The following is a 25555-nucleotide window of genomic DNA, read 5'->3' as shown; positions in this document are numbered from 1 at the left end:
CAAGGGTTATTTGAAAGCCAAAAAGCAGTTATGGTTTTTTATGAAGCTCCGACCTAAGAATGTCTGTCACAAAACTGAGATAAGCAGCATGGGTTACGAAGGCTATTTTTCACCCCGGCTTTACAAAATCTAAGCGCATCTAAAAGGATGATGTGTTTTTTAACCGAAGGGTTTGGATTCACGTAAAATCCAAATTTGTGGTTCCATCCTCGTCCTTGGTGTATTATTTAAATAAAAGTTATGTGGAGAATAACTTACCCCCTCCTGGGGTAAGGCCCTCTTCATTCTGCACAGCCTCTGTTCACAGGACTGAAAATGTGATCATTCGGCTCCACAAGGTTTGAACATTCTATTTTATTTTATCCTTCACTTCGTAAGGCTCTCCAACTTGGTGAAGGGGGAGACTAGGGTCCAACCCCACTTATTGCAACTTTTTGAAATCTTCCCTCCCCTCTTATTTTTTCGTGTCAGCTCTATAATATGTGCAATGACAAAGGAGAAGGCCTGACTTAATGTCATTCTTACCACACAATATACAAAATTGCATTTACCAGTAGATGTTGGAGTTGCACTGAGGAGAAGGACATCTTGATTTTAACTGATGTTAACATCACCTGGCTGGGGTGGGACAGGAAAATGCCAGCGACAATGAAAGGACATGCAAACAAGTGCTTCAATGATTTTGTGCCATATACTGACTGGATAAAATGATGTCTGTATTTATGTTAAACATCTCTACATATACAAGAAGAAAAAAAGACTTGCATTTATATGGCGCCTCTCACGACTTCGGGACATCCCAAAGCACTTTACAACCAATGAAGTACTTCTGAAATGTAGTCACTCTTGTAATGTCGGAAACGCAGCAGCCAAATTGTGCACAGTAAGCCCACAAACAACAATGTGACGACGACCAGATAATCTGGGGCTTTTTTTAGTGATGCTGCTCCCATCATGTCAATCACAGATAAGGCCATCTCTGACCACTTCCTCGAATCGCTCTCCACCCACAACCCCTTCCCTCCCCCGTCCCCCACCCCCCAACCCTACTTCCTTCTGTGTCCAGGCCTAGAAATAACTCTCTCCCAACTGCACTTACGAAATCCCAACTGTTCATCCTTTGGCCCTCCATTCACCACGACATTTCTGCAGCTACCGAACTCAACCACACCCTCACCACCACCTTTGATGCCCTCGTCCCTATTAAAACAATCGCTCTCTCTCACCCTGGCCATTCCCCCCTGGTACGACCCTCATCTTCGCTCACGTAAGTCCAAGAGACGCAGACTTGAATGGATATGGCGGACAACTGGTTTAGCCATTCCCGCCAGATCTGGCTGGACCATGTAAAGCATTATCGGGTCCTGCTCTTGTCTGCCAAAATTGCTCACTATTCCAGAATCATTCTGGAATGCAAAGATAAACCCCGGCTCTCATTCTCTACTGCTAACCATCTTCTTAAACCCCTCTCCCCTGTCTCTGCCACCCTCACCTCCGACAACAAATGTGAGGAGCTCATGGACTTCTTTGTCTGTAAGATTGAGACCATCCGTTCAGCTGCCTCTGCCACTTCCCTGCTTTCCCCTAGCCCAACCAGGTCAAACCTCCTCTAAGGTTCCCCCCTGCCCTAGCCCTGAACTTAAATCTTTCTCCAGTTTCTCTCTGATCTCCCCTCATGACCTCTCCGCGCTCATCAGGTCCATGAGACCCACTTCCTGCTCCCTCGACCCTATTCCCACCAAACTGCTGACCACCCAACTTCCTTTTCTGGCTCCCATGTTGGCTGACATTGTTAATGGTTCTCTCTCCTTAGGTACTGTCTGCCTCTCCCTCCAATCTGCTGTCATCACCCCTCTCAAAAAACCAACCCTTGACCCCTCCATCCTTGCAAACCACCGCCCCATCTCCAACCTCCCTTTCCTCTCCAAAGTCCTTGAACGTGCTGTCGCCTTCAAAATCCCTGCCCATCTTTCCCGCAATTCCATGTTCAAATCTCTCCAATCAGGTTTCCGCCCCACCACAGTACCGAAACGGCTCTCATCAAAGCCACAAATATCCTTTGTGACTGTGACAAAGGTAAACTATCCCTCCTCGTCTTTCTTGACTTGTCTGCAGCCTTTGACACAATTGACCACTCCATCCTTCTCCACTGTCGTCCAGCTGGGTGGGACTGCACTCGCCTGGTTCCATTCTTATCTATCTAATTGTAACCAGAGAATCGCCTGCAATGGCTTCTCTTCCCGCTGCCGCATCGTTACCTCTGGTGTCCCCCAAGGATCTATCCTTGGTTACCTCCTATTTCTCATCTACATGCTGCCCCTTTGCGACATCATCTGAAAACACAGCATCAGTTTCCACATGTATGCTGACGACACCCAGCTCTACCTCACCACCACTTCTCTCGACCCTTCCACACTCTCTAAATCGTCAGACTGCTTGTCCGACATCCAGTTCTGGATGAGCAGAAATTTTCTCCAATTAAATATTGGGAAGACCGAAGCCATTGTTTTCGGTCCCCGCCACAAACTCCGTTCCCCAGCCACTGACTCCATCCCTCTCCCGAACATCTGCCTGAGGCTGAACCACACTGTTCGCAACCTTGGTGTCATATTTGACCCTGAAATGAGTTTCCGACCACATATCCGCACATAATTAAGACCGCCTTTTTCTACCTCCATATCGTCGCCCGTCTCCGCCCTTGCCTCAGCTCATCAGCCGCTGAAACCCTCATCCATGCCTTTGCAACTTCTAGACTTGACTATTCCTTTTTCTTCTTCTTAGGCAGTCCCTCGGAACCGAGGATGACTTGCTTCCACATTAAAAATGAGTTCTCAGGTGACTGATCAGTCCAATATGGGACCTACAGTCTCTGTCACAGGTGGGGCAGACGGTGGTTGAAGGGGCCAGTGGGTGGGGTGCTTGGGTTGATGTGCACTGCCTGCGCTTGGCTTCTGCTTGCTCACAGCGAAGAGACTCGAGGTGTTCGGCGCCGTCCCGGATGCTTCTCCTCCACTTTGTGCGGTCTTGGGCCAGGGATTCCCAGGTGTCGGTGGGGATGTTACACTTTTTCAAGGAGGCTTAGAGGGTGTCCTTGAAGCGTTTCCTCTGCTCACCTGGGGCTATCTTGCCGTGCCGGAGTTCCGAGTAGAGCACTTGTTTTGCGAGTCACATATCTATTCCAATGCACCCGTGGTTGGCATTTTGCATTCTACCCTACGTAAAGTTGAGGTCATTCAAAACTCGGCTGCCCGTGTCCTAACTTGCACCAAGTCCCATTTGCCCATCACCCCTGTGACCTACAATGGCTCCCGTTAAACAACGCCTTGATTTCAAAATTCTCATCCTTGTTTTCAAATCCCTCCATGGCCTCGCCTTCCCTATCTCTGTAATCTCCTCCAGCCCCACAACCCCCCGAGATATCTGCGCTCCTCTAATTCTGGCCTCTTGAGCATCCTTGATTATAATCGCGCCACCATTGGTGGCCGTGTCTTCTGCTGCCTAGACCCTGAGCTCTGGAATTCCCTGCCTAAACCTCTCCGCCTCTCTACCTCTCTTTCCTCCTTTAAGACGCTCCTTAAAACCTACCTCTTTGACCAAACCTTTGGTCGCCTGCCCTAATTTCTCCTTATGTGGCTCGGTGTCAAATTTTTTTGTCTTATAATACACCTGTGAAGCGCCTTGGGACATTTTGCTACGTTAAAGGTGCTATATAAATACAAGTTGTTGTTGTTTGATGTTGAGCAAGCGATACATATTGGCCAGGACACCATGGGATAACTCCCCTGCTCTTCTTCAAAAGGGTGCCGTGGGATCCACAATCAGAGAGCAGACAGGGCCTCGGTTTAACATCTCATCCAAAAGCCAGCACCCCCAACAGTGCAGCACTCCCTCAGCACTGCACTGGAGTGTCAGCCTAGATTATTGTGCTCAAGTCTCTGGAGTGGGACAATGAACCCACAACCTTCGGACTCAGTTGGTAGCGCACTTGCCTCTGAGCCACAGCTGACACACTTACGTTGCACTCAATCATATTTAGCCATAGGTGTTGTAAAGGACGATAACTAAGTGTCTCTTGGTTACCTCTGGTTGCCCTGTTTTGAAATCCTATATTAAATTTGAGCAGATTGCGTGGCTCATACTAAGAGCCTGTCTCGTGTCCTTTCAGGAGCATGTATTATTCAGGCATTAAGTATTCAGTGATAGAGTGCAGGCCCATTCCCAGCAGGGACCCAGCAGCATGTAGACTTTAGAATTGCTGGTTCGGGCCAGTCTAGAAGTATTATCTGCAGCCCTGTGGTATAATGAATGGGGACAGTAGATTATAGGCCACACTCCCCATTTTAATAGGGAAAAAGAAATGACTCACGTTTGAACGTTTTGTTCTAGATTGCTCAAAATGTTTATCCGTAATGTTTGTTGCATTTCATACTATTAAACCTCCCCCCCCACCCCACTCCAATTTTGATCGTTGCATTTTTTGCTCAGTCCGGAAATATTTCTAAGGATAATGACTGAATGGTTCCGAAATTTAAGCTTCTCAGTTATTTACAATTTAAACCCTGGCTGCTGTTCACAATGGAGTAGAGTTTCCAATTTGGGTGCAATCAGGAAATTGCACCCAAAATGCGCTTGAAATTGGTTAGGTTACAGCACAAGTTTCCGCTAAAATTAATTTCCATAATCACAAACATAAAATATTCCATGAACCAGCGCAATCGAGCAACGTAGTAGAATGTAATTGTTTCTTTTTTTTCTTTGCAGTACTAAGTATTCCTTGATGTATTTAAGAGTGGTAACCTGGTGCAGTTTTATTAATACAGCAATTTTAATAAGGGTGTCCAGTCCTCCATTCATGAGTCACTTGATTTAACATCGCTAAAAATTACTTAAAGAAAAATTTTACTGAACCAGTTAATAGTTTAATTGGTGTATACTAGTCAGTTCCTTAGTAAATTAAATATTTTTTGATATGAAAAACCTTTTAAAATGTGCCTGTGCGCCCAAGAAAATGACAATCGCCTTTCCGAACCAGCGGAAAAGATCGCGGAAAACACGAACGTAAGTGGTTTTGGGCATACCTCACTCGCATTTAAAATCGCCTGATCTTTTGCGCTGGTTTTGCCGATTCCGTCCGGATTGTGCTGATATTACTAACGGAAACAAGCGGAAATTCTAGCCCGACCAATGTTCCCGTTAAGCTGCGTGGCTGTCTGGCGATCCCGCGCAGGTCGCTTGCCGGCTTCACAATGGAAAAACCACGCGTGCGCGGAAATTTGAATGGGCCGCGCGACCCCTTAAAGGGGCCGCGCACCCGAAAAAAGTATTAGAGGGAACGTTGACCCTAATGTGTTCTTATCACGAGATCGATATGAATTACAAAGGCCATTTGGAACGTCTTAGCTCATCCATCCAAAAAGACCCATCATAGCATCCAACAATTTCCTAAATGATTCCAGGGTTTTGGTTCCACTACCCTACCCAAACGTCCATTCCATGTTCAAATCACTCTGTGTGAAGACGAACTTCCTGACATTAGTCCTAAATTTGCCTTTTACTTTTTTGAACCTGTGTCCCTTTCTCCTACTGTATTGTTTAGTTTGATGTTCCAGATCTATCTTGTCTATACTATTATCCTACGTACCTCCTTTCTAGGTTGAACTTTTACTGTTTATGCAATATATGCACCTTTCTGTAACTTAATCACAATGTGAATCACAGTAGCATGCTTAATCTCTGCAAAATTACTTCTTGTTAATGTTTTGGGGTTTGCAGTCGCGCCCTACCCAGGAAGATAATACATCCAGAAATAATGCCGAATATCACCATTGAAAGGAAAGATCCCGATAAGTAGCACTGGATTTTGGGGCTGTTTGAAATCTTTCACAGCCCAGTTCTTGTCTCGTCGTCTGATTTGTATCAGGCACAATCCCACTTCAGCTCTTCTTTAGTGAGTACTTAGGCAAAAATGTTAAACATGTAACCTGAAGCGGGAGAGCGTTGACTTTGTTGAAGGGTTACAAGTTCAGGTATTATGCTTGACTAATTTTCCAAATTAAGCCCTTACAAGAACACGTATCGGTCAGGTTCTAGAATTCAAACAATTTCTAGAACGCAACATACCCCGACGTGGAATTGAAACTGGTTTTATAACGCCTCAAGTCTTGTTTACTTACCATATTCTGTTGCATAACGCAGCAATTTTGCAGAGGATAATCCAGAGGCAGGAGCGTGCTACTAGGCAGTATCGCATTTGAGGGGTTGAGATGGTGACGCAATCATGACCTCAACTATGAAATGGGTTATATCATTAAAAAAGACACTCCAACTGGAGGTGTATATTCGTGTTTTTTTTTCAAATGTGTAAATAATTCCCAGCGCTTGAAATATTTTCTATTTTCTACTTACTACGCATAATTGTAGAATTTGTAAACTGAGACACCTGTATACTTATTGGTGTTAGTAAGGCACCTCTTGAATGGCTGGTAGGAAGCAGCCTCATGGCAAACATTTTGTTTAAAGCTTCTTCAATTACATCATGAACAGGGCAGTGAATTGTCTACAGTACTCCCCATTTGCAGTGGTACTGAAATATCGCAGGAGGGGAACATAATATGAGAGGTGTAGAGGAACCTTGGAGTGCATATCCACAGATCCCTGAAGGTAGCAGGACAGGTAGATAAGGTGGTTAAGAAGGCGTACGGGATACATTCCTTTATTAGCCGAGGCATAGAATATAAGAGCAGGGAGGTTATGCTAGAATTGTATGAAACATTAGTTAGGCCACAGTTGGAGTAATGCGTACAGTTCTGGTCACTACATTACAGGAAAGATGTGATCGCACTAGAGAGGGTACAGAGGAGATTTACGAGGATGTTGCCAGGACTGGAGAATTTTAGCTATGAGGAGTGATTGGATAGGCTGGGACAAAGGAGGCTGAGTGGAGATTTAATTGAGGTATATAAAATTATGAGGGGCCTAGATAGAGTGGATAAGAAGGACCTATTTTCCTTAGCAGAGAGGTCAATAACCAGGGGGCATAGATTTAACGTAATTGGTAGAAGGATTAGAGGGGAGTTGAGAACTTTTTTCACCCAGAGGGTGGTGGGGGTCTGGAACTCACTGCCTGAAAGGGTGGTCGAGGCAGAAACACTCATCGCATTGAAAAAGTACTTGGATATGCACTTGAAGTGCCGTAACTTACAAGGCTACGGACCAAGAGCTGGAAAGTGGGATTAGATTGGGTTGCTCTTTTTCAGCCGGGACAGACACGACAGGCAGAATAGTCTCCTTCTGTACCGTAAATATCTATGATTCTATAATATTCAAAACGTTGACTACCAGGCCGTAACCAGTAGCGCCATAGTATAGAATAGGACAGGAGAGTTGATTGAGAAGCCCCTGAGGCAGTCATGTTTCTTCATAACATTGAAGATTATGCGCCAGTTTAGTGGAGCGCACTTGCGCTTTAAGTCTGCCTGGTTTAGTGACTGCTGCTGAGAGGGCAGATGGATGGCATGAATGATTGCAGATCTCTACCATTACCCCTTTTTTTTGAGCTGGCTACTCGGAGTTGTGAGCTACAGCCCAGGCAGGGGTATCCCTGTCTGATTTTTTTTCTCCTCCTCCCTCTTACAGGAAGCTGACCTGATGCTCCACCTGGTGCATGCCTTCCTGACGTGGCTACAATTGAGCGCCAAGTAGAGTGGAGGATCAGATGTGTCACCCCCCAACCCAAGAGTCAGTGACTCGTACCTCAAGTGTTTCCTTATAATATGTACAGGTGGAATTGGTGAGCCTGGCTTGATTTTGGCAACAAAGAATTTATATATACTCTACAGCAACAGGCAGCAGCCTCCTGCAAGTGAACCTTGTGATTCGCGCTGAAGTGCGATTGGAACGTACGAGCTGACCAACTGTGATGCTGGGTTTTGGTTTGCTGCACGTTAGAGGGGTTTATGCCGTGTATATTATGTCACTGCTGTAAGCTAATAATGAGATACGGAAATAATATTGATAAGTTTAAGGTGACGTGTCTCCTCCTGCCACATCGGGAAAGTAAAATAATATTTTTCAGCTTGTGCCCTGAGGCTGGAAGTCAAGTGATCTTGAAGATATCCACTTGTCGAACTGCTGTCCTCTTGTTTTTTGTAAACAGAAAATGCTTGGAATTTAGACAATAAGAACATGACAGAATGCTTTTATTCAGCATGAGATAAAAATCAATGTTTAGGCAGTAGCATTCCTTCATTTGTGGTGCTTAGGGGAAGCTCAGTGAGATCAAGTATATTCATTGGATTCCCCCCCCCCCCACTAATTACAGGCCTGTTCAGGCCTTAGGAAGAGAGTAATGTGGCATATTATTCTACCAGCGCCAGGGGGCTCAAACCTGATCAGGTCAATGAATAGTTCTTAACCCTTGTAACACTTTTTTATTATTGCATTCAGCTGGCAGTCTAGAGAGTAAACTTATTGTTCCTTGGCGAGGATGGTTAGGCAATTATAAAGAGCATTCTGTGCAGGTATGGAAGAGTGCAGCAGCAGGCACTGCTTTGGCAGTTCGCTTGAAGCGCAGATTCTCTGCCGCGCCGTGTATAAGGATGTATTACAGGTACACATTTAAAGCCACGCAGACCTGAGTTGTACCGCATTTTCCGCATCTGTCTCTGACCAATGAAAATTGAACTCTGCAGATGTGTACTTACTGAACGTACTTGACACCAATGCAAACTGAGGAGCAGAACTGACCTATAATATTACTGAAATTTAAAAGCTAGAAACTTCTCCATAGTTTCTATCAACATTGCAACTAGGTTTTCAGTAAAGCATAATGTTTGAAGTGGATTTTTTTGTGCTATATACAGTACAATATATAAATGCGTATATATAATGCGTATATGCAATATATAATGCGTAGAGCTGTGTCTTCTAGAGAGCCATTTATCGTGACGGTGAAGTACTGGTTGTGGCAGGGCTATCACTATCGAAGTGGTAGTGGCAGCAAGTTCAACTCATCAATTAATATCACTAGAGATGAATTTTGGCTCAACTGTGCTATTTTTGTCCCCATTGCACCTAATGATAACACTGGCCTTATTGTAAGAACTGCAAGTTGTTTTGCGATGTAATGGGTAAACTGAGGGGATAAAGAAGGCTAAGTGTCAGCGTGGCTCAGTCGTGTGCACTCCTGCCTCTGAGTCAGAAGGTTGAGAGTTCAAGCCCTACTCCAGGTCGTGAACAAATGACACCTCAGTGCATCACTGAGGGCGTGCTGCATTGTTGCAGATGGTCTTTTGAATAAGACGTTAAACCAAGGCCCTTGTCTGCTAGTCTTAGGCATTTTGGTGCACAATAGGATCCCATGGCACTATTCAAAGAGGAGCAGGAAGACATCACATTTTCCTGACCAACGTTCTTCCCTCAACCAACATCACCAAAAACCGATTAACTGGTCATCAATCTCATGTTGGGCCTGGCTTTGTGCAAAATGGCCACTATGTTTGCCTAGAAAACAGTCACTGCTCTTCAAAGTAATTCACTGTTTGGATGCACGGCTTCTCTTCCCGCTCCCGCATCGTTACCTCTGGTGTCCCCCAAGGATCTATCCTTGGCCCCCTTCTATTTCTCATCTACATGTTGCCCCTTGGCGACATCATCCGAAAACACAGCGTCAGTTTCCACATGTACGCTGACGACACCCAGCTCTACCTCACTACTTCTTCTCTCGACCCCTCCACGGTGTCTAAATTGTCAGACTGCTTATCCGACATACACTTTCTGGATGAGCAAAAATTTTCTCCAATATTGGAAAAACCGAAGCCATTGTTTTCGGTCTCCGCTACTGACTCCATCCCTCTCCCTAACATCTGTCTGAGGCTGAACCAAGCTGTTCGCAACCTTGGTGTCATATTTCACACTGAAATGAGCTTCCGACCACATATCCACAGCATAACAAAGACCGCCTATTTCCACCTCAGCTCATCCACTGCTGAAACCCTCATCCATGCCTTTGTTACCTCTAGACTTGACTATTCCAACGCACTCCTGGCTGGCATCCCACATTCCACCCTATGTAAACTTGAGGTCATCCAAAACTCGGCTGCCCATGTCCTAACTCGCACCAAGTCCCGTTCACCCATCACCCCTGTGCTCGCTGACCTACATTGGCTCCCGGTTAAGCAGCGCCTCGATTTCAAAATTCTCATCCTTGTTTTTAAATCCCTCCATGGCCTCGCCCCTCCCTATCTCTGTAATCTCCTTCAGCCCCACAACCCCCCGAGATATCTGCGCTCCTCTAATTCTGCCCTCTTGAGGATCCCTGATTATAATCGCTCAACCTTTGGTGGCCGTGCCTTCTGTTGCCTAGGCCTTAAGCTCTGGATGACCCTGCCTAAACCTGTCCGCCTCGCTACCTCTCTTTCCTCCTTTAAGACACTCCTTAAAACCTACCTCTTTGACCAAGGTTTTGGTCACCTGCCCTAATTTATCCTCATGTGGATCGGTGTCAAATTTTTTGTCTTAAAACACTCCTGTGAAGCGCCTTGGGACGTTTTACTATGTTAAAGGCGCTATATAAATACAAGTTGTTGTTGATAGCACTTTCGGATTTTTTTTAGTGATCATAGAATGATACAGCACAGAAGGAGGCCATTCATCCCAGCGTGCCTGTGCCGGTTCTTTGGTAAAGCGATCCAATTAATCCACTCCCCTGCTCTTTCCCCATAGTCCTGTAATTTTTTTCCCTCCAAGTATTGATCCAATTTTCTTTTGAATGTTCTGCTGATGCAAGAAGTTTCAGGTGTTTCCTCAAGCCAGGATTAAACTGAGGCTTAAAACAATGTGATCTTATTCAGTTGCTTCCCCCATTTCACGAAACCAATGTAACCTTATTAGGTTTTGAGCATATTGTGTCTTTAAGGTAAGGCAGCATCTGTTTAGTTAATTACTTACTGAGAGAAAAAGCTAGCAATTTTATAGGATTATGGGTTCTGTTTATGATGGTTGTTGGAAAGAAGGTAGAATATAAACAAGTGAGACATCAAAATAATTGCAGCTCTAAGTAGATAGACAAATCTTACATATGCATAGGTTATAGCATCGTATGCTTTGGAACATATACACTATTTGATGATGCAATATTTTTTGCATCCAGTTCCATTTTTTTTTGTATATTCTCTTCCTGCCCTCGTAACATTACCTCAGGAGTCCCCCCAAGCATCTAAACTTGGTCCCCTCTGCCTCTTCATCTACAAGCTGCCCCCGTGGCGACACCATCCACAGGCATGGGGTCAGGTTCTGCGCCTACACTGACAACACCCTTCTCCACCACCTCTCTCAATTTATAAGCGGTGGACGGTAAAACCAATCTACGATCCGTTATATAAAAACAGATTGGCAGTGCCTCATGTTTGAGACCAATAGCAGAACATGAACAATTTAAACCAAGCAAACTTAAAACACTAATGTCATTTCGTTCATCTTCATGCATATTATTCCGGCCAGATGAAGTAACTTCAGGATGCACGCTCCCGTGTACAAGTAACGGTACAGCTTTTGTAGCGTGCAAGGCTCTAATGAAGTTTTTTAGGTACTGCAATCCCCGATATCTTTGTTTCTGTGACCATGCAACTCCAGTTTAACTTGGAACAGTTTGTCACAGAAATCCTCACGGCATTAAAAATGAATATCACACGGATGTAGGGGTGTTGTGAAGTGGTGTGTAAATCGGCAAGTACAGGGGCTTAACGAGGTGTGAGGAATTTATTGAACTGCCCGAAATAGCCGGTGCGCATAATACGTTATAGGCGGCGCCTTTATAATCAACCCTTATGGTACTGGTAAATGGTTGGCGCTATTTGTCCGATATCAGCGGCTGTCTGTGATGAGCATGGTCGGTGTAAGAATGTATCTCCTTCTTTGGCACAGTGTCCCTTTCGTTCTGATTACACCTCCGTGAAGCGCCTTAGGACGTTTTTCTATGTTAAAGGCACCATATAAATACAAGTTACTGTTGTAGATAGAACTACACATCACATCCAAGATTTTTCAAATGTTACATATCTTTGGCTTTCTCTGTGACAGTCCAGTTGGTAAAAAATAATGATCCATTACTGATCCTTTCGGGAAACGATCTGAAACGAACTCATGGATAATTACCTTTCTCAGTTCACGGGATTTGAGAAACCTTAACATCGTAGAGTCTGAAGGGTTGGAATCTAGGCAGAGTAAGTTTTGGGAAGGGGGGGAAATTCCCAGATGCCTTACAGCCAAGTGTTAAGCATAAGTTCACATCTACAATTTCCATATGGAGAGTTTGTATCTCACTTATGCCACTGGGGAAGAGGTAAAGTAATTCCCTGAACAGTGAAGGAAGATTGATGGATGACTCACCACGGGTCCCTCCCCTCCCCTGCACTGCCTACCACTTGCTTACAGTGCATTGACTGAGGCCTGGGACTACGTCATCTCCTAGTCCTCTCAGCCGGGGAATAGAGTGTGACACAAGGGACTTAAATGAGTGTATGTTATAAATATGAAATGACTTTAATTGCTGCATACACTGTTACACAGCGTAAAGTTTTTATGCACATCTGTGAGCAAGGGTTTTAAAATGATTATGACTCTATCATTGATTAACTTAAGACCTGTTAAGCAACAAGATTGCATTAATGCATTTGGTTGCCTTGGCAGATCGTTCCATTACATTGCAGAAAGTGGTCTGCAGCCTCATTCAGCGTGTTGGCTGTGACTCAGTGGGTAGCATGCTCGTCTCTGAGACAGCAGGTTGTGGGTTCACATCCCCCTCCAGAGACTTGAGCCCATAATCCAGGCTGACCCTCCAGCGCAATACTGAAGGAGTGTTGCACTGTCAGATGAGACGATAAACCGAGGCCCCGTCTGCCACCTCAGGTGGACGTAAAAAATCCCACAGCATTATTCGAAGAAGAGCAGGGGAGTTCTCCCAGTGTCCCTCAACCAACACCCATTTCATTGCTGTTTGTGGGAGCTTGCTGTGCACAAATAGGCTGCTGGGTTTCTTACATTACAACAGTGACTACACTTCAAAAGTGCTTCATTGGTTGTAAAGCGTGTTGGGACGTCCTGAGGATGTGAAAGGCGCTATAGAAATGCAAGTCTTTCTTCATTAAAAAGAGAAAGAATGGCTAATGGTCCATTTTTTCAAAAGCACATCATCAAAGTACTGTTGCTTTTGTTGTATGAAGTCACATTTCCCAGAAAGAAATAAAATGCATGTATAGATTTTTCTTTGCAATTTATAAAATTTGTTTTATTATTCTGAATTGTTCTCTAAAATAAAAATCCTAACGCATTTTGAATTTTCTTTTTTCTCTCTCCCTCCTTACAAATCCCTTCAACAGAGACTGCATTTGCCTCCAGACTTGTCAGACACAGTGAGCCGGTCAAGCAAACAGGACCTGGCAGAATCAGCCAAACTGCTGAGCTCAGGATGTGGTGGTACAGCCAGAGGCAAGAAGCACCTGGACTTTTAGTGACTTTTATTTAACCATTTCACTCTGAATTCTCATCATATGTAAAGTGTGATTATGAATCATCGGTGTATACATAAAAGCAATAAATATTTGTGTCTGTTTAACGAATGACTAAGAGCGTGAACCATTGAACAAAAATAGAAACAGAAAGCTGGACTGCCTTTTTGGAATCTGGTTTGTGTTGCCTTATAATTGGCACATATGCTCTGTGATCATGAGTTGACCATGTAATAGATTTTGTAAAATATAATTCCCTGTTAGGATGCCATTTATTTACAAAAACAAATCAAAATTAGGCCTCAAGAATGTTTATTTCTGGTCAGAGAATTGGGGAAAATAACCAAGGGATCAATGTTACTTTTGTTGAATTATTTTTTACAGGACTAAACATTGGTTCTCCCTCCCTCTGTGCATTTTGAAGATACAAGGTTCTCGCCTTCACCTGCACCGCAATGTAATTCATTCTGTGAGATGTGACGAGGCACTATATCATTTCAAGTTCTTCTTCATGAAAATACGCATTTTTAAAAAGATTTTTTTTAAGATGTTTAGAAATGTGTGTTTATAATGCCAAGTTAAACAAAATGTGCAATAAACTGGATCCATCCTGAACACTTGTATAATTTATACAAACTTTTTATCTGATATTACATTAGAAAAAAACTCATTGAATTTGGCACCAAAATCAAGGAGATATTAAAACAGGTGGCCAAAAGCTTGATCAAAGAGATAGGTTTTAAGGAGCATCTTAAAGGAGGAGCGAGAGATAGCGAGGTTTAGAGAGGAAATTCCAAAGTTTAGGGCTCGGGCAGCTGAAGGCACGGCTAGTAATGGTGGAGTGAAAAAAAATTGAGGATGTGCAACAGGCCAGAACTGAAGGGTTGTAGGGCTGGAGGAGGTTACAGCGATAGAGAGAGGCGAGGCCATGGAGAGATTAAAGCAATTACCTGCCTTTTTAAGAACACTAACGAAGGGAACGCTCATTAAAAAAAAAACCACCTAAAATATTGTGATTCCACGAATGAGAAGACAAACGGTAGAAAACACTTCTGGGGATGAATTTGAAGATGAAGGCAGCAGACAAGAGAATGAAATGAGGAATGACAGGTACACTGATCTGAGAGCAGCAGGTCAGGACAGCAAGGGGAAATGTGTGGTAGGATAATGTGATACGTTCTCTGACCAACATAGGGAAAGTGCACGGATTAGCAAAGGGTAAAGCATGAATGGCAGTGAGAATCTTTGGTACACAAAATAAATTGTAAGTATCTGTTGGCATTGGGACGGCATGGCATCCACTGTACTTTGTGGCTTTGCCATGTTTAACCCATTGATTTTTCCCGGTACTTTTTAACTTCATGCTAAGAACATAAGAAATAGGAGCAGGAGTCGGCCATTTGGCACCTCGAGCCTGCTCCGCCATTCAATAAGATCATGGCTGATCATCAACCTCAACTCCACTTTCCTGCCCGATCCCCATATCCCTGATTCAATTCAATTCAATTCAAATCGCTTTATTGGCATGATTACAAGTTACATCTTATGTTGCCAAAGCATCGAAAAACATTCATGTTTGTACACAAAAATACAGATCTATCCATACAGTGTATAAACAGATATATCCCTGAGTGTATAAATATACTTTCATATAATTTATATATACTCTTTTCTTATATTTAGTGGTTGTCCCTCTGTTTATGGCAAGCTGTAACATAGTGTGCCGCTAGTGTTACACAATTTCTCTCTTCCCCTAGTAGCCTTGAATATACTCAAAGATTCAGCATCCACAGCCCTCTGGGGCAAAGAATTCCAAAGATTCACAACCCTCTGTGTGATGAAATTCCTCTTCATCTCAGTCTTAAATGGCCGACCTCTTATCCTGAGACTGTGCCCCCTAGTTCTAGATTCTCCAGCCAGGGAAAACAACCTCTCAACATCTACCCTGTCAATCCTCTTCAGAATCTTGTATGTTTCAATGAGATCACCTCTCATTCTTCTAAACTCCAGCGAGTATAGGCCCATTCTACACAATCTCTCATCATAGGACAGCCCTCTCATCCCAGAAATCAATCTAGTGAACCTTCGTTGCACCGCCTCCAAGGTAAATATATCCTTCCAGATAAGGATACCAAAACTGTGCACAGTACTCCAGGTGTGGTCTCACCAAAGCCCTGTACAATTGTAGCAAGACTTCCTTACTTTTATACTCCAACCCCCTTGCAATAAAGGCCAACATGCCATTTGCCTTCCTTATTGCTTGCTGTACCTACATGCTAGCTTTGTGTGTTTCTTGCACGAGGACACCCAAATCTCTCTGAGCACCGACATTTGAAAGCTTCTCACCATTTAAAAAATATTCTGTTTTTCTATTCTTCCTACCAAAGTGAATAACCTCACATTTCCCTACATTATACTCCATCTGCCACCTTACTGCCCACTCACTTAGTCTATCTATATCCCTTTCCAGACTCTTTGGGGTCAATTTTCTGGCCGCCATCAGGCGGCCGGGGGCCGAAAATCGCTGAAAAAGCGGGTCGGGACCCCCCCCCCCGCCTGATTCCCCGCCCCGTCCGACTTTCGGACCGCCGTTTCCCCGCGACCCGCTTCAGTCCCGCCCGCCACTGGCGGGACTGGTCGTCTGCACACTAATGACCAATAATTACCTTGTTTAAGTCGATTTTCAGGGGCCGTTGCGACTTTGGGGCTTTCCCCACATCAAACACGCCTGCGGGGAATCCCGCTGATGAGACCTGGTGTGAAGCTTGCCGGCTTGCTTGCTGTCAGCTGCAGGTCAGGGAAAGCTGCGATTTAAAGGGACAGCACTTGTATGTTGAAGGACCTTGTTGTTGCAGGTTTGGGGCTACTTCTTCAAGGCTTAGGCACAGCTGTGGAAGGTTGGAGCCTCACACACTTCTCCAATGTGATCTCCTGGGAAGCCCCTCTCGCCACCCTCACTCAGTGCTTCCTCAGCGGAGGCATCTGCCAGAAGCATGGGACTCCTTTTTTTCCTTCCCTTCTTGCCATTACAGGATCTCCAGCAGCAGAGGCGGCAGCAGCAGAACCAGGAACAGCAGGATGAGCACCAGGCTGCTGCTCACTCACCTGAAGCTGCACAGGCCAGAAGGGGCCAGCGCTTGGAAGTGGCTTGAGAGCACCTTGCTGCGCTTTAGGGGGCCATGGGGACCTGTTTCTGCACTGGCATTCCTACTCAGAAGGACTTCCATGAAGATCTGGTTTCTCTGTTCAACAGATGGCCAATGCTCCTCAAGAGATGTCATTCTCTTATGAGCACTCGCCATGTTTTCCGTACCCTGGCGAGTTATCTCCTCCATGGAGGTTGCCAACCTTTCCATGGTGATGCGTTCATGCGCCAATGACTCCACAAAGGCTCTGCTCATGGTCGCTATGGACTCCTCCATTCGCTCCACATTCACAGCGACCCTGGAGACAAAAACTGCCAGAGACTCCTGCATCTGTGCATGGAGATCCATCGCCTCTTTTGCGGATGGACCCAGAGGCAGAGGGTCAACATGCAGCTGAGCTGGCAGAGTTCTGCGCCCTCCGACGAGGACTCTCCACTGCTGTCCCTGGTCTCCAGAATCTGCTGAGGCTCACTTGTGAGCTGTGAAACACCAGGTGACAACATTACTCTATGTCCCGAAGGTCCCCCCGAGGTGTGAGTGTCTGCGCTGGTGCTAGGTGCGCTTACTTCTGCTGACGCTGTGCCCTCAGAGGTTGGAGCTTCCTCTGAGGAGTCTGGCTGCACAGCCTCTTCCTCCTCCACAGTGAGGACGGGGGCTCTGGATGGTACTGTGGGGGAGTAAAGGAAGGAGTTAGAGATGTAATGCCAAGGTTCTTCTGATGACTCCCAGCGAGTTGGCATCTGATGACACCTGCATCCATGCAGCATTGGTCTCAGTGGGAGGCCTCTTCCTCCCTGACCTAGGGAAGAGGACCTCCCTGTGGGCCCTAACCCCATCCAATAATGCCTGCAGTGAAGCCTCGTCGAATTTGAAGGCAGCTCGGGGTCTGGCACTGGCCACAGCTGCTGCAGACTCCTCTGTCATCCTGTATGGTTTGTTTGGAAGCCTTCAGAGGATGCAGTGCTTGCTATGGACCTTGAAAGCACCACGAATGATGACATCATACTGTGGGGATTTCTGACTCGAATTGGACAATTAGCAAGGCTTTCCACATGCTGGGAATTAATTGGCCAATTGAGGGAAAATTGCGTGGAGCTGGCTGACACTTTTCTATGTGTGTCAGAAACCCCACATTCGGGGAAACCCGACCATTTCCCACACAAGCCGAAAATCGGGGCCTTTGTGTTCTCACAGCTTACTGTCCCACCTAGCTTTGTATCATCAGCAAACTTGGATACATTACGCCCGATCCCTTCATCTAGGTCATTAATATAGATTGTAAATAACTGAGGCCCCAACACTGATCCTTGCAGCACCCCACTAGTTACAGCCTGCCAACCTAAAAAAGATCTGTTTATCCCTACTCTCTGTTTTCTGTCCGTTAACCAATCCTCTATCCATGCTACTATATCACTCTCAACCCCATGAGCCCTAATCTTGTGAAATGAGCTTTTATGTGGCACCTTATCGAATACCTTTTGGAAATCCAAATATACTACATCCACTGGTTCCCCTTTATCTACCCTGCTAGTTACATCCTCAAAAAACTGTCAAACACGATTTCCCCTTCATAAAACCATGTTGACTCTGCCTAATCATGTTATGATTTTCTAAGTGCCCTGATATCACTTCCTTAACAATGGATTCCAGCATTTTCCCGACGACTGATGTCAGGCTAACTGGCCTGTAGTTTCCTGTTTTCGCCCTCCCTCCTTTCTTGAATAGCGGTGTTACATTTGCGACCTTCCAATCCAATTCATTAAATGCTATCCATTGCTTGTCTACCGTCATACCTTTTAACGTAGTTTTCCAATCTACTTTAGCCAACTCGCCCCTCATACCTACGTAGTTTGCTTTGTTTAGATTTAAGACCCTTGTTTCGGATTTAACTAAATCACTTTCAAACTTAATATAAAATTCTATCATATTATGGTCACACTTCCCTAAGGGCCCCTTTACTGCAAGGTTATTAATTAACCCTTTCTCATTGCACAATACTAGATCTAAAATAGCCTGTTCCCTAGTTGGTTCCTCAACATACTGATATAGAAAACTATCTTGTATACATTCCATGAATTCGTCCTCCACACTATTACTGCAAATTTGGTTTGCCCAGTCTATATGTAGATTAAAGTCCCCCATGATTACTGTATTATCGTTGTTACACGCGCCTCTAATTTCCTGATTTATATTCTGCCCTACATTACCACTACTGTTTGGGGGCATATAAACAACTCCCACCAATGGTTTCTGCCCCTTGCTGTTTCTTAACTCCACCCAAACTGATCCTACTTCTTGATTTTCGGAGCTAAGATCCTTTCTCTCTACTGTCTTTATCCCATCCTTTATTACCAGGGCTCCCCTCCTCCTTTTCCATTTTGCCTATCGCTTCTAAAAGTTAAGTATCCTGGACTAATACACTTGTAGAGAGAAATAATATTGAATGTGGCATCTGCCTATCAGGGCTGAGATTGGGAGCAGATTTTAGCATTTATTTGTTAAAAATGGTTGATCATTAAGCTTATCTTATGGTAGTTTAGTGGGTTAGCATTCAGAGGCCTGGACTAATAATGAATGGGTGTTCAAATCCTACTATAGCAGTTTGAGAATTTGAATTCATTTCCTACATGACAACAGTGACTACAGTTCAAATAGTACTTCGTTGGCTATAAAGCGCTTTGTGTGGTTGTGAAAGGCACTATATAAATGCAAGTCTTTTTCTTTATTTAAATTTTTTTTTTAAAGCTGATACTGGTATGACAATGAGACTATCGGATTGTCGTAATAAACCCATCTGGTTCACTAATGTCCTTTAGGGAAGGAAACCTGCCGTCCTTACCCGGTCTGGCCTACATGTGACTCCAGACCGACGTCAACATGGTTGACTCTTAACTGTCCTCTGAATTGGCCTAGCAAGCCACTCCGTTGTATCGCCACCTTCTCGGGGCAACTAGGGCTGGCCAATAAATACCGGCCTTACCAGCGACACCCATATCCTGTGAATGAAGAAAGAAAAAATAAAAGCTCTTTTCTTACAATATATCAGATATCAGCTGTAATATTTTGCCGATATTCATGAAATTCAATCAAATGTTACAGTAATATGAGCAAAAAAATTCAGACCAAATCTTATGCAGATCTATTTCTATTAAATTTTTACAATGTTTCTCGTGCGTTCTTTATTTTGTTATTTGCGGTTAAATTAATTGTTGAAATATTCAGAGATGAGGCATGATCTAATTAGCCGAGTAGCATTGAATGGCTACAACATGTTTTCATTAGAGCAAAGGAGGTTCAGGGGTGATTTGATCGAGGTGTACAAGATTATGACGGGTTTGGATAGGCTAGACGGGGAAAGGCTGTTCCCACTAGTTGATGGTACAAGGACTAGGAGACACAGATTTAAGGTTTTGGGCAAGAGATACAGGGGGGACGTGAGGAAAAACGTTTTTATGCAGCGAGTGGTGACCTGGAACTCGCTGCCGACGGAAGTGGTGGAAGCGGAGACACTCAATGTTTTCATGGGGAGACTGGATAGGCACTTGAGGGAAATAAACTTGCAGGGCTATGGGGATAGAGCGGGGGAATGGGACTGACTGGATTGCTCTACAGAGAGCCGGCATGGACTCGATGGGCTGAATGGCCTCCTTCTGTGCCGTTATGACTCTGACTCTATGACAACAACTTCCATTTATATAGCGCCTTTAACGTAGTAGAACGTCCCAAGACACTTCACAGGAGCGTTAGCAAAAAAATTTGTGGTTAATAGCCTGTTAATTCTGAATGATATCATGTGCTAATAGTAACATATATATCAAAATGTTTAAGCAATAATTCAGGCCTCAGTGTGAGCTGGTACAAGGCTTTTAATGGCTCCAGTCATCTATTTCTGGACTAAACAGTATGTATGACTTAAACATGCAGTTTTTTGTTGCAGATTTATGAATCCAAATACTTTATTTAGTTCTAGCTATCTTCGGAATGCAGATGGCACCATTTTCTAACAATCAAATGCTAAATGTTATGCCAACATCCTTTTACTGTAACTCACCGTATCGGTTATTAGCCCCACTCTATACCGCGATGGACATCACTGTCATTCAGAATCCTCTTCAGATTAGTGTGCTAGCTATAACTGTCATTTATGCGAGCAACCCAAGTCAAAACTGTCCGTCATTACCTGTCATTAGCTGTTTCTGTATGCCTAACAGTGCAGCATCACTTTTTTTTTATTTAACCAGAGATGATCACTGTGATAAGCTACTGCAGGTGTTGTATCTCAGTGCTATTTTAAGAATTAATTTTTGTTTGAATTCAGCAGCAAAATATCAGAACGGTATTAATGCAACTTCTTTATTGTCACTCTATAAGGAAGGGTAAGTTCATAGAATAATACAGCGCAGAAGGAGGCCATTCGGCCCATCGTGCCTGTGCCGGCTCTTTGAAAGAGCTCTCCAATTAATGCCCTGCCCCCACAAGCCCTGCAGATGTTTCCCCTTCAAGTATTTGTCCAAATGCAGTACACAGGCCACATGTAGATATTCTTATAACACAAGAGTTAAGCAAATCATCTGAACACAATAAAAGAAAAATTAAAATTGGACGCTAGTTAGGCCACAGCTGGAATACTGTGTGCAGTTCTGGTTGCCACACTATAGGAAGGATGTGATTGCATTAGAGAGGGTGCAGAGGAGATTCACCAGGATGTTACCTGGGCTGGAGTGTTTCAGCTATGAATAGAGACTGGACAGGCTGGGGTTGTTTTCCTTAGAGCAGAGAAGACTGAGGGGGAGACCTGATTGGGTGTACAAAATTATGAGGGGCATAGATAGGGTAGATAGAAAGGAACTTTTCCCCTTAGTAGAGGGGTCAATAACCAGGGAGCATAGTTTCAAAGTAAGGGGCAGGAGGTTTAGAGGGGATTTGAGGAAAAACTTTTTCACCCAGAGGGTGGTTAGAATCTGGAACTCGCTGCCTGAAAGGGTGGTAGAGGCAGGAACCCTCACAACATTCAAGAAGCATTTAGATGAGCACTTGAAACGCCATAGCATACAAGGCTACGGACCAAGTGCTGGAAAATGGGATTAGAATAGACAGGGCTTGATGGCTGGCGCAGACACGATGGGCCTCTCTCTGTGCTGTGTAACTCTGACAATGTGACCTAGAGGTTACGGCAAAAGTTTACGTCTCAGAAAATTGCCAGTCACTAAGACACTAATTGAAGAAACTATTTCCAGTCCTTTTGTGTTTTAGGTGAGGAATTATATTTCTAGGATTGTGATCATGCTCCATTTTGTTTTAGTAGATAATACTGTAAAGATCAGTTTGCTTTATCTACAAAAAAGTTTTTATACAAAGCTATCCTTAGAGCTATTTTTGCATACATTGTACATCTTACAGCTCGTTGTGGTAACTTTGATACCTCTATATTATGTTTAAAGCTCACCTTTGGATTGCTTCCAGAAGGTAATGTCCTAGAAGATACTACCTGAAATATGAAGTATGACAAGCATATCCTAATCATTTCTGTAATGAATTAAGTCATCAGTATTAAGATAGGCTCTTTCTAAGTTAACGGAATTCTCCTGTCCTTACTATATATATAAAATTCATATCAGAATCCTATTTCAAAACATCAGAAATTACTGTGATTCTAAATAGCTTTGTCATAGAGACATTCTGAATTTGTACACTACCTATTATCAAGGCTAGGCCTGTTTAAAAATAAAACGACAGTAAAGCACACAGGACTAACAACCATCCCGTTACCTTCCAACTATTTTTATCATACTTATGCCACCAGACACAGATATTGTATTGTTAATTAGTCCAGAGAAGAAAGCATCGGGAAATATTTGTAAAGGATTTCTCTCGCTAATGTGGTTTCTAAAACAATGGCACTGTGAGAACTCAGTGTTTTTACATATAAATGATGCATCTGTGGGAAGAACTGTATAACAACCAATAAGATATGAGTAGCAAGATGCCAGTTTTGAAATGTAAAAAATGTTAAGGTTGCGTGTCCATATAGGGCAACTGTATAAAAGCACAAACCAGTTCCAGATGGCACATATGGGAACCTTGTTGAAAACATTAAAATTATCTATGACTGTTGATAACATTGAACCAGTGATAGTACTAGTAATATGATAACAAGTCTGTACAGAAGGCCAAATTGAGGACAAACCTCAGGAAGTATTTCTTTACACAGAGGGTGATCAACAGCTGGAAGGGGTTGTTGGGAAGGGTGGTTGAGGCCAAAGCACTGGATTCATTTAGGGAACAGCTGGATGCTGCAATGGGAAGATGGTTGGTATTCTTGTGCAACCCCACTTCCTTTGCCCCACCGTTGGTGGCCGTGCCTTCAGCTGTCTAGGCCCCAAGCTCTGGAATTCCCTCCCTGAACCTCTGCGCCGCTCCTACTTTAAGAGGCTCCTTAAAACCTACCTCTTTTGGTCACATGTCCTAATAACGACTCCTTTCGTTCGTGTCAATTTTTTGTATGGTTACGCTCCTGTGACGTTTTACTACGTTAAAGGCGCTATATAAATGCAAGTAGTTGCTGTATTCTGGAGGGATAAGTTCAAGTGGGCTGAAGGGCCTTCATCATCTGACCCTCTCTCATGAGATGAGGTGACTTAAGTCTTTCCTAGATGTACTCAGTGACACGCACATTAACATTCCTGCCATGTTTGGCTTTCCCCAAGTCAGTAGCTTGCAATATGGATAATAAGGTTAGAATAAAAGGTTGTAAGTGCCTTATTATTTGCTATCCTTTTAAAATGAATATGACAATGTTACAATTATATAACACAGATGCTATTTCAGGGAAATGAGCCGAGAAAAACACAGCCAACACTTGAAGTGCCGCATTTTTTATTGAAACACAAATGCAGTTTGTCATATGACCTTTTGTAAAGAAAATTTAGCGCAACAAAAGATTTGCTATAGCAAACCTAACCACCTGTCTTGGGGAAATAGTAAAATTTATTGCTGTGTCCAATGTGTATTTAATACATTTTACGCTGCTCCCTAGCAACCAGCTCACCAGATTGATAACGCACGTTTTGTTTTAATGTAATGACAATAGTCTCCAAATTCTCCTCACCGGAGCACTTAGCATCCAAATAGGCAGATAGCAGTTTTAGAAAGGAAGCTTATCATTTAAAACTTCCCATTAAATTTTACAACCATTTTATTTGTTGGCTGTACTATGGACAGAAAACAACATTTCCAACTATGAATTCCTGCCCCCCCCCCCTCCTCCCGCAATAGTTTAAATTTGTTTCACCAATGCAACAAATTTAAGGGTACGGTAGCATTGTGGTTATGTTACTGGACCAGTAATCAGAGGCTTGGACTTATGGTCTGAGGGACACGGGTTCAAATCCCACCATGGCAAGTGGGGAATTTAAATTCAATTAATTAATTCAATAAAAAAAACATCAGTAATGGTGACCATGAAACTACCGGATTGTCATAAAAACCCATCTGGTTCACTAATGTCCTTTAGGGAAGGAAATCTGACCTATATGTGACTCCAGACCCACAGCAATGTGGTTGACTCTTAACTGCCCTCTAAAATGGCCCAACGAGCCACTCAGTTGGCAAAGTAGGGATAGGCAATATATGCTGGCCTTGCCAGTGACATCCACATCCCGTGAATACATTTAAAAAAAATCTTTGTATTTCATAATCTTGTTGCTAATTAAGACTAAAGATGAAATTCAACATTGTAAGAGTGACACACTCAGATTTCTGTGCGGGTGGTACATGATCTAGCTAATTTGCTTGTCTGCCACAGGATGATAGGTTTGGTCACTTTTCAGCACCTTCTTTCTGGAGAAAGAGGCATCCCCTACCCCAACCCTTGGAAGAAGCGACAGAGTCCTCGCTTACTCGTATTACTGTTGGAACGATGGATTTCTCTTTGTGGCTAGTCAAATGGTATGCTTATCAAAGGGGAATAATATTTTTTCCTACTAATACTTCATTCACAGAATAAAACAGCACGAGACCAGCCTGAAACTATTACGCTTGACATTCAAACTCTTTCAACAAAAGATTAGGTAGATCATTTCAAGTGAAACCTTTTGTGTATACAGCAATACAAAAGTGTAAAATTATCTGCTGGTAGGGGTATTTTGTAGACAAAGTACAACAAATAGATATCAGTAACTAAAGTAATGTAAACAAATGTGTATGAGAGCTAGCCTGGATTCAGTCTGCTCCCAAACTAATCAACTGAGAACAAAATTGATGTTTTGAAATTATTGCAAATCAATTCAGTGAGGAACATATTCATCTGTTACATAATGCAACTGTGATAATGGGATTTTTAAAAAACTTGAATAGTGGAAAAGAGAGAACGCCCATTGTTACACTTGACATGTTAACCTATCTTTCTCCTTCAGATGCTACTCAACATAGGAACAAGAGTAGACCATTCAGCTCTTCGAGCCTGTTCCGCCATTCAATTAGATCAGGGCTGATCTGTATCTTAACTCCATCTACCCACCTTGGTTCCGTAACCCCTTAATACAATTGCCTAACTTCTTCGACAGCACCTCCCAAACCCGCGACCTCTATCACCTAGAAGGACAAGGACAGCAGACGCATGGAAATACCACCACCTCCAAGTTCCCCTCCAAGTCACACACCATCCTGACTTGGAAATATATCGGTTGTTCCTTCATCGTTGCTGGGTCAAAATCCTGGAACTCCCTCCCTAACAGCACTGTGGGAGTACCTTCACCACACGGACTGCAGCGGTTCAAGAAGGCGGCTCACCACCACCTTCTCAAGGGCAATTAAGGATGGGCAATAAATGCTGGCCTTGCCAGCAATGCCCACGTCCCATGAATGAATAAAAAAAATCTAGCAATCTCAGTTTTGAAATTTTCA

At 43.6% G+C, this 25555-nt stretch overlaps 1 protein-coding gene across 4 annotated transcripts in view; it reads left to right on the top strand.

Moving 5' to 3' along the window:
- elp4 (elongator acetyltransferase complex subunit 4) overlaps positions 1-14120 on the top strand; it is a 275374-nt gene extending 261254 nt beyond the window's left edge. The window contains exons 10-11 of one of the 4 annotated variants that reach the window (XM_086008282.1): positions 13377-13485; positions 13890-14120. In XM_086008282.1, the coding sequence (XP_085864408.1) occupies positions 13377-13485; positions 13890-13927 (147 nt within the window). In that variant the 3' untranslated portion in view covers positions 13928-14120. Of the gene's footprint in view, positions 1-13376 lie in introns of all 4 variants that reach the window. The other 3 variants (XR_015081043.1, XR_015081042.1, XM_086008283.1) reach the window with 3 other exon arrangements.
- Positions 14121-25555: the final 11435 nt, after the last annotated feature.

The sequence above is a fragment of the Somniosus microcephalus genome, chromosome 15 (genome assembly GCF_052327205.1).
Source record: "Somniosus microcephalus isolate GS21.2 chromosome 15, FLI_Smic_1.0, whole genome shotgun sequence".
Lineage (NCBI taxonomy): Eukaryota > Metazoa > Chordata > Chondrichthyes > Squaliformes > Somniosidae > Somniosus > Somniosus microcephalus.
This window is presented reverse-complemented; position numbering and strand designations above follow the sequence as displayed.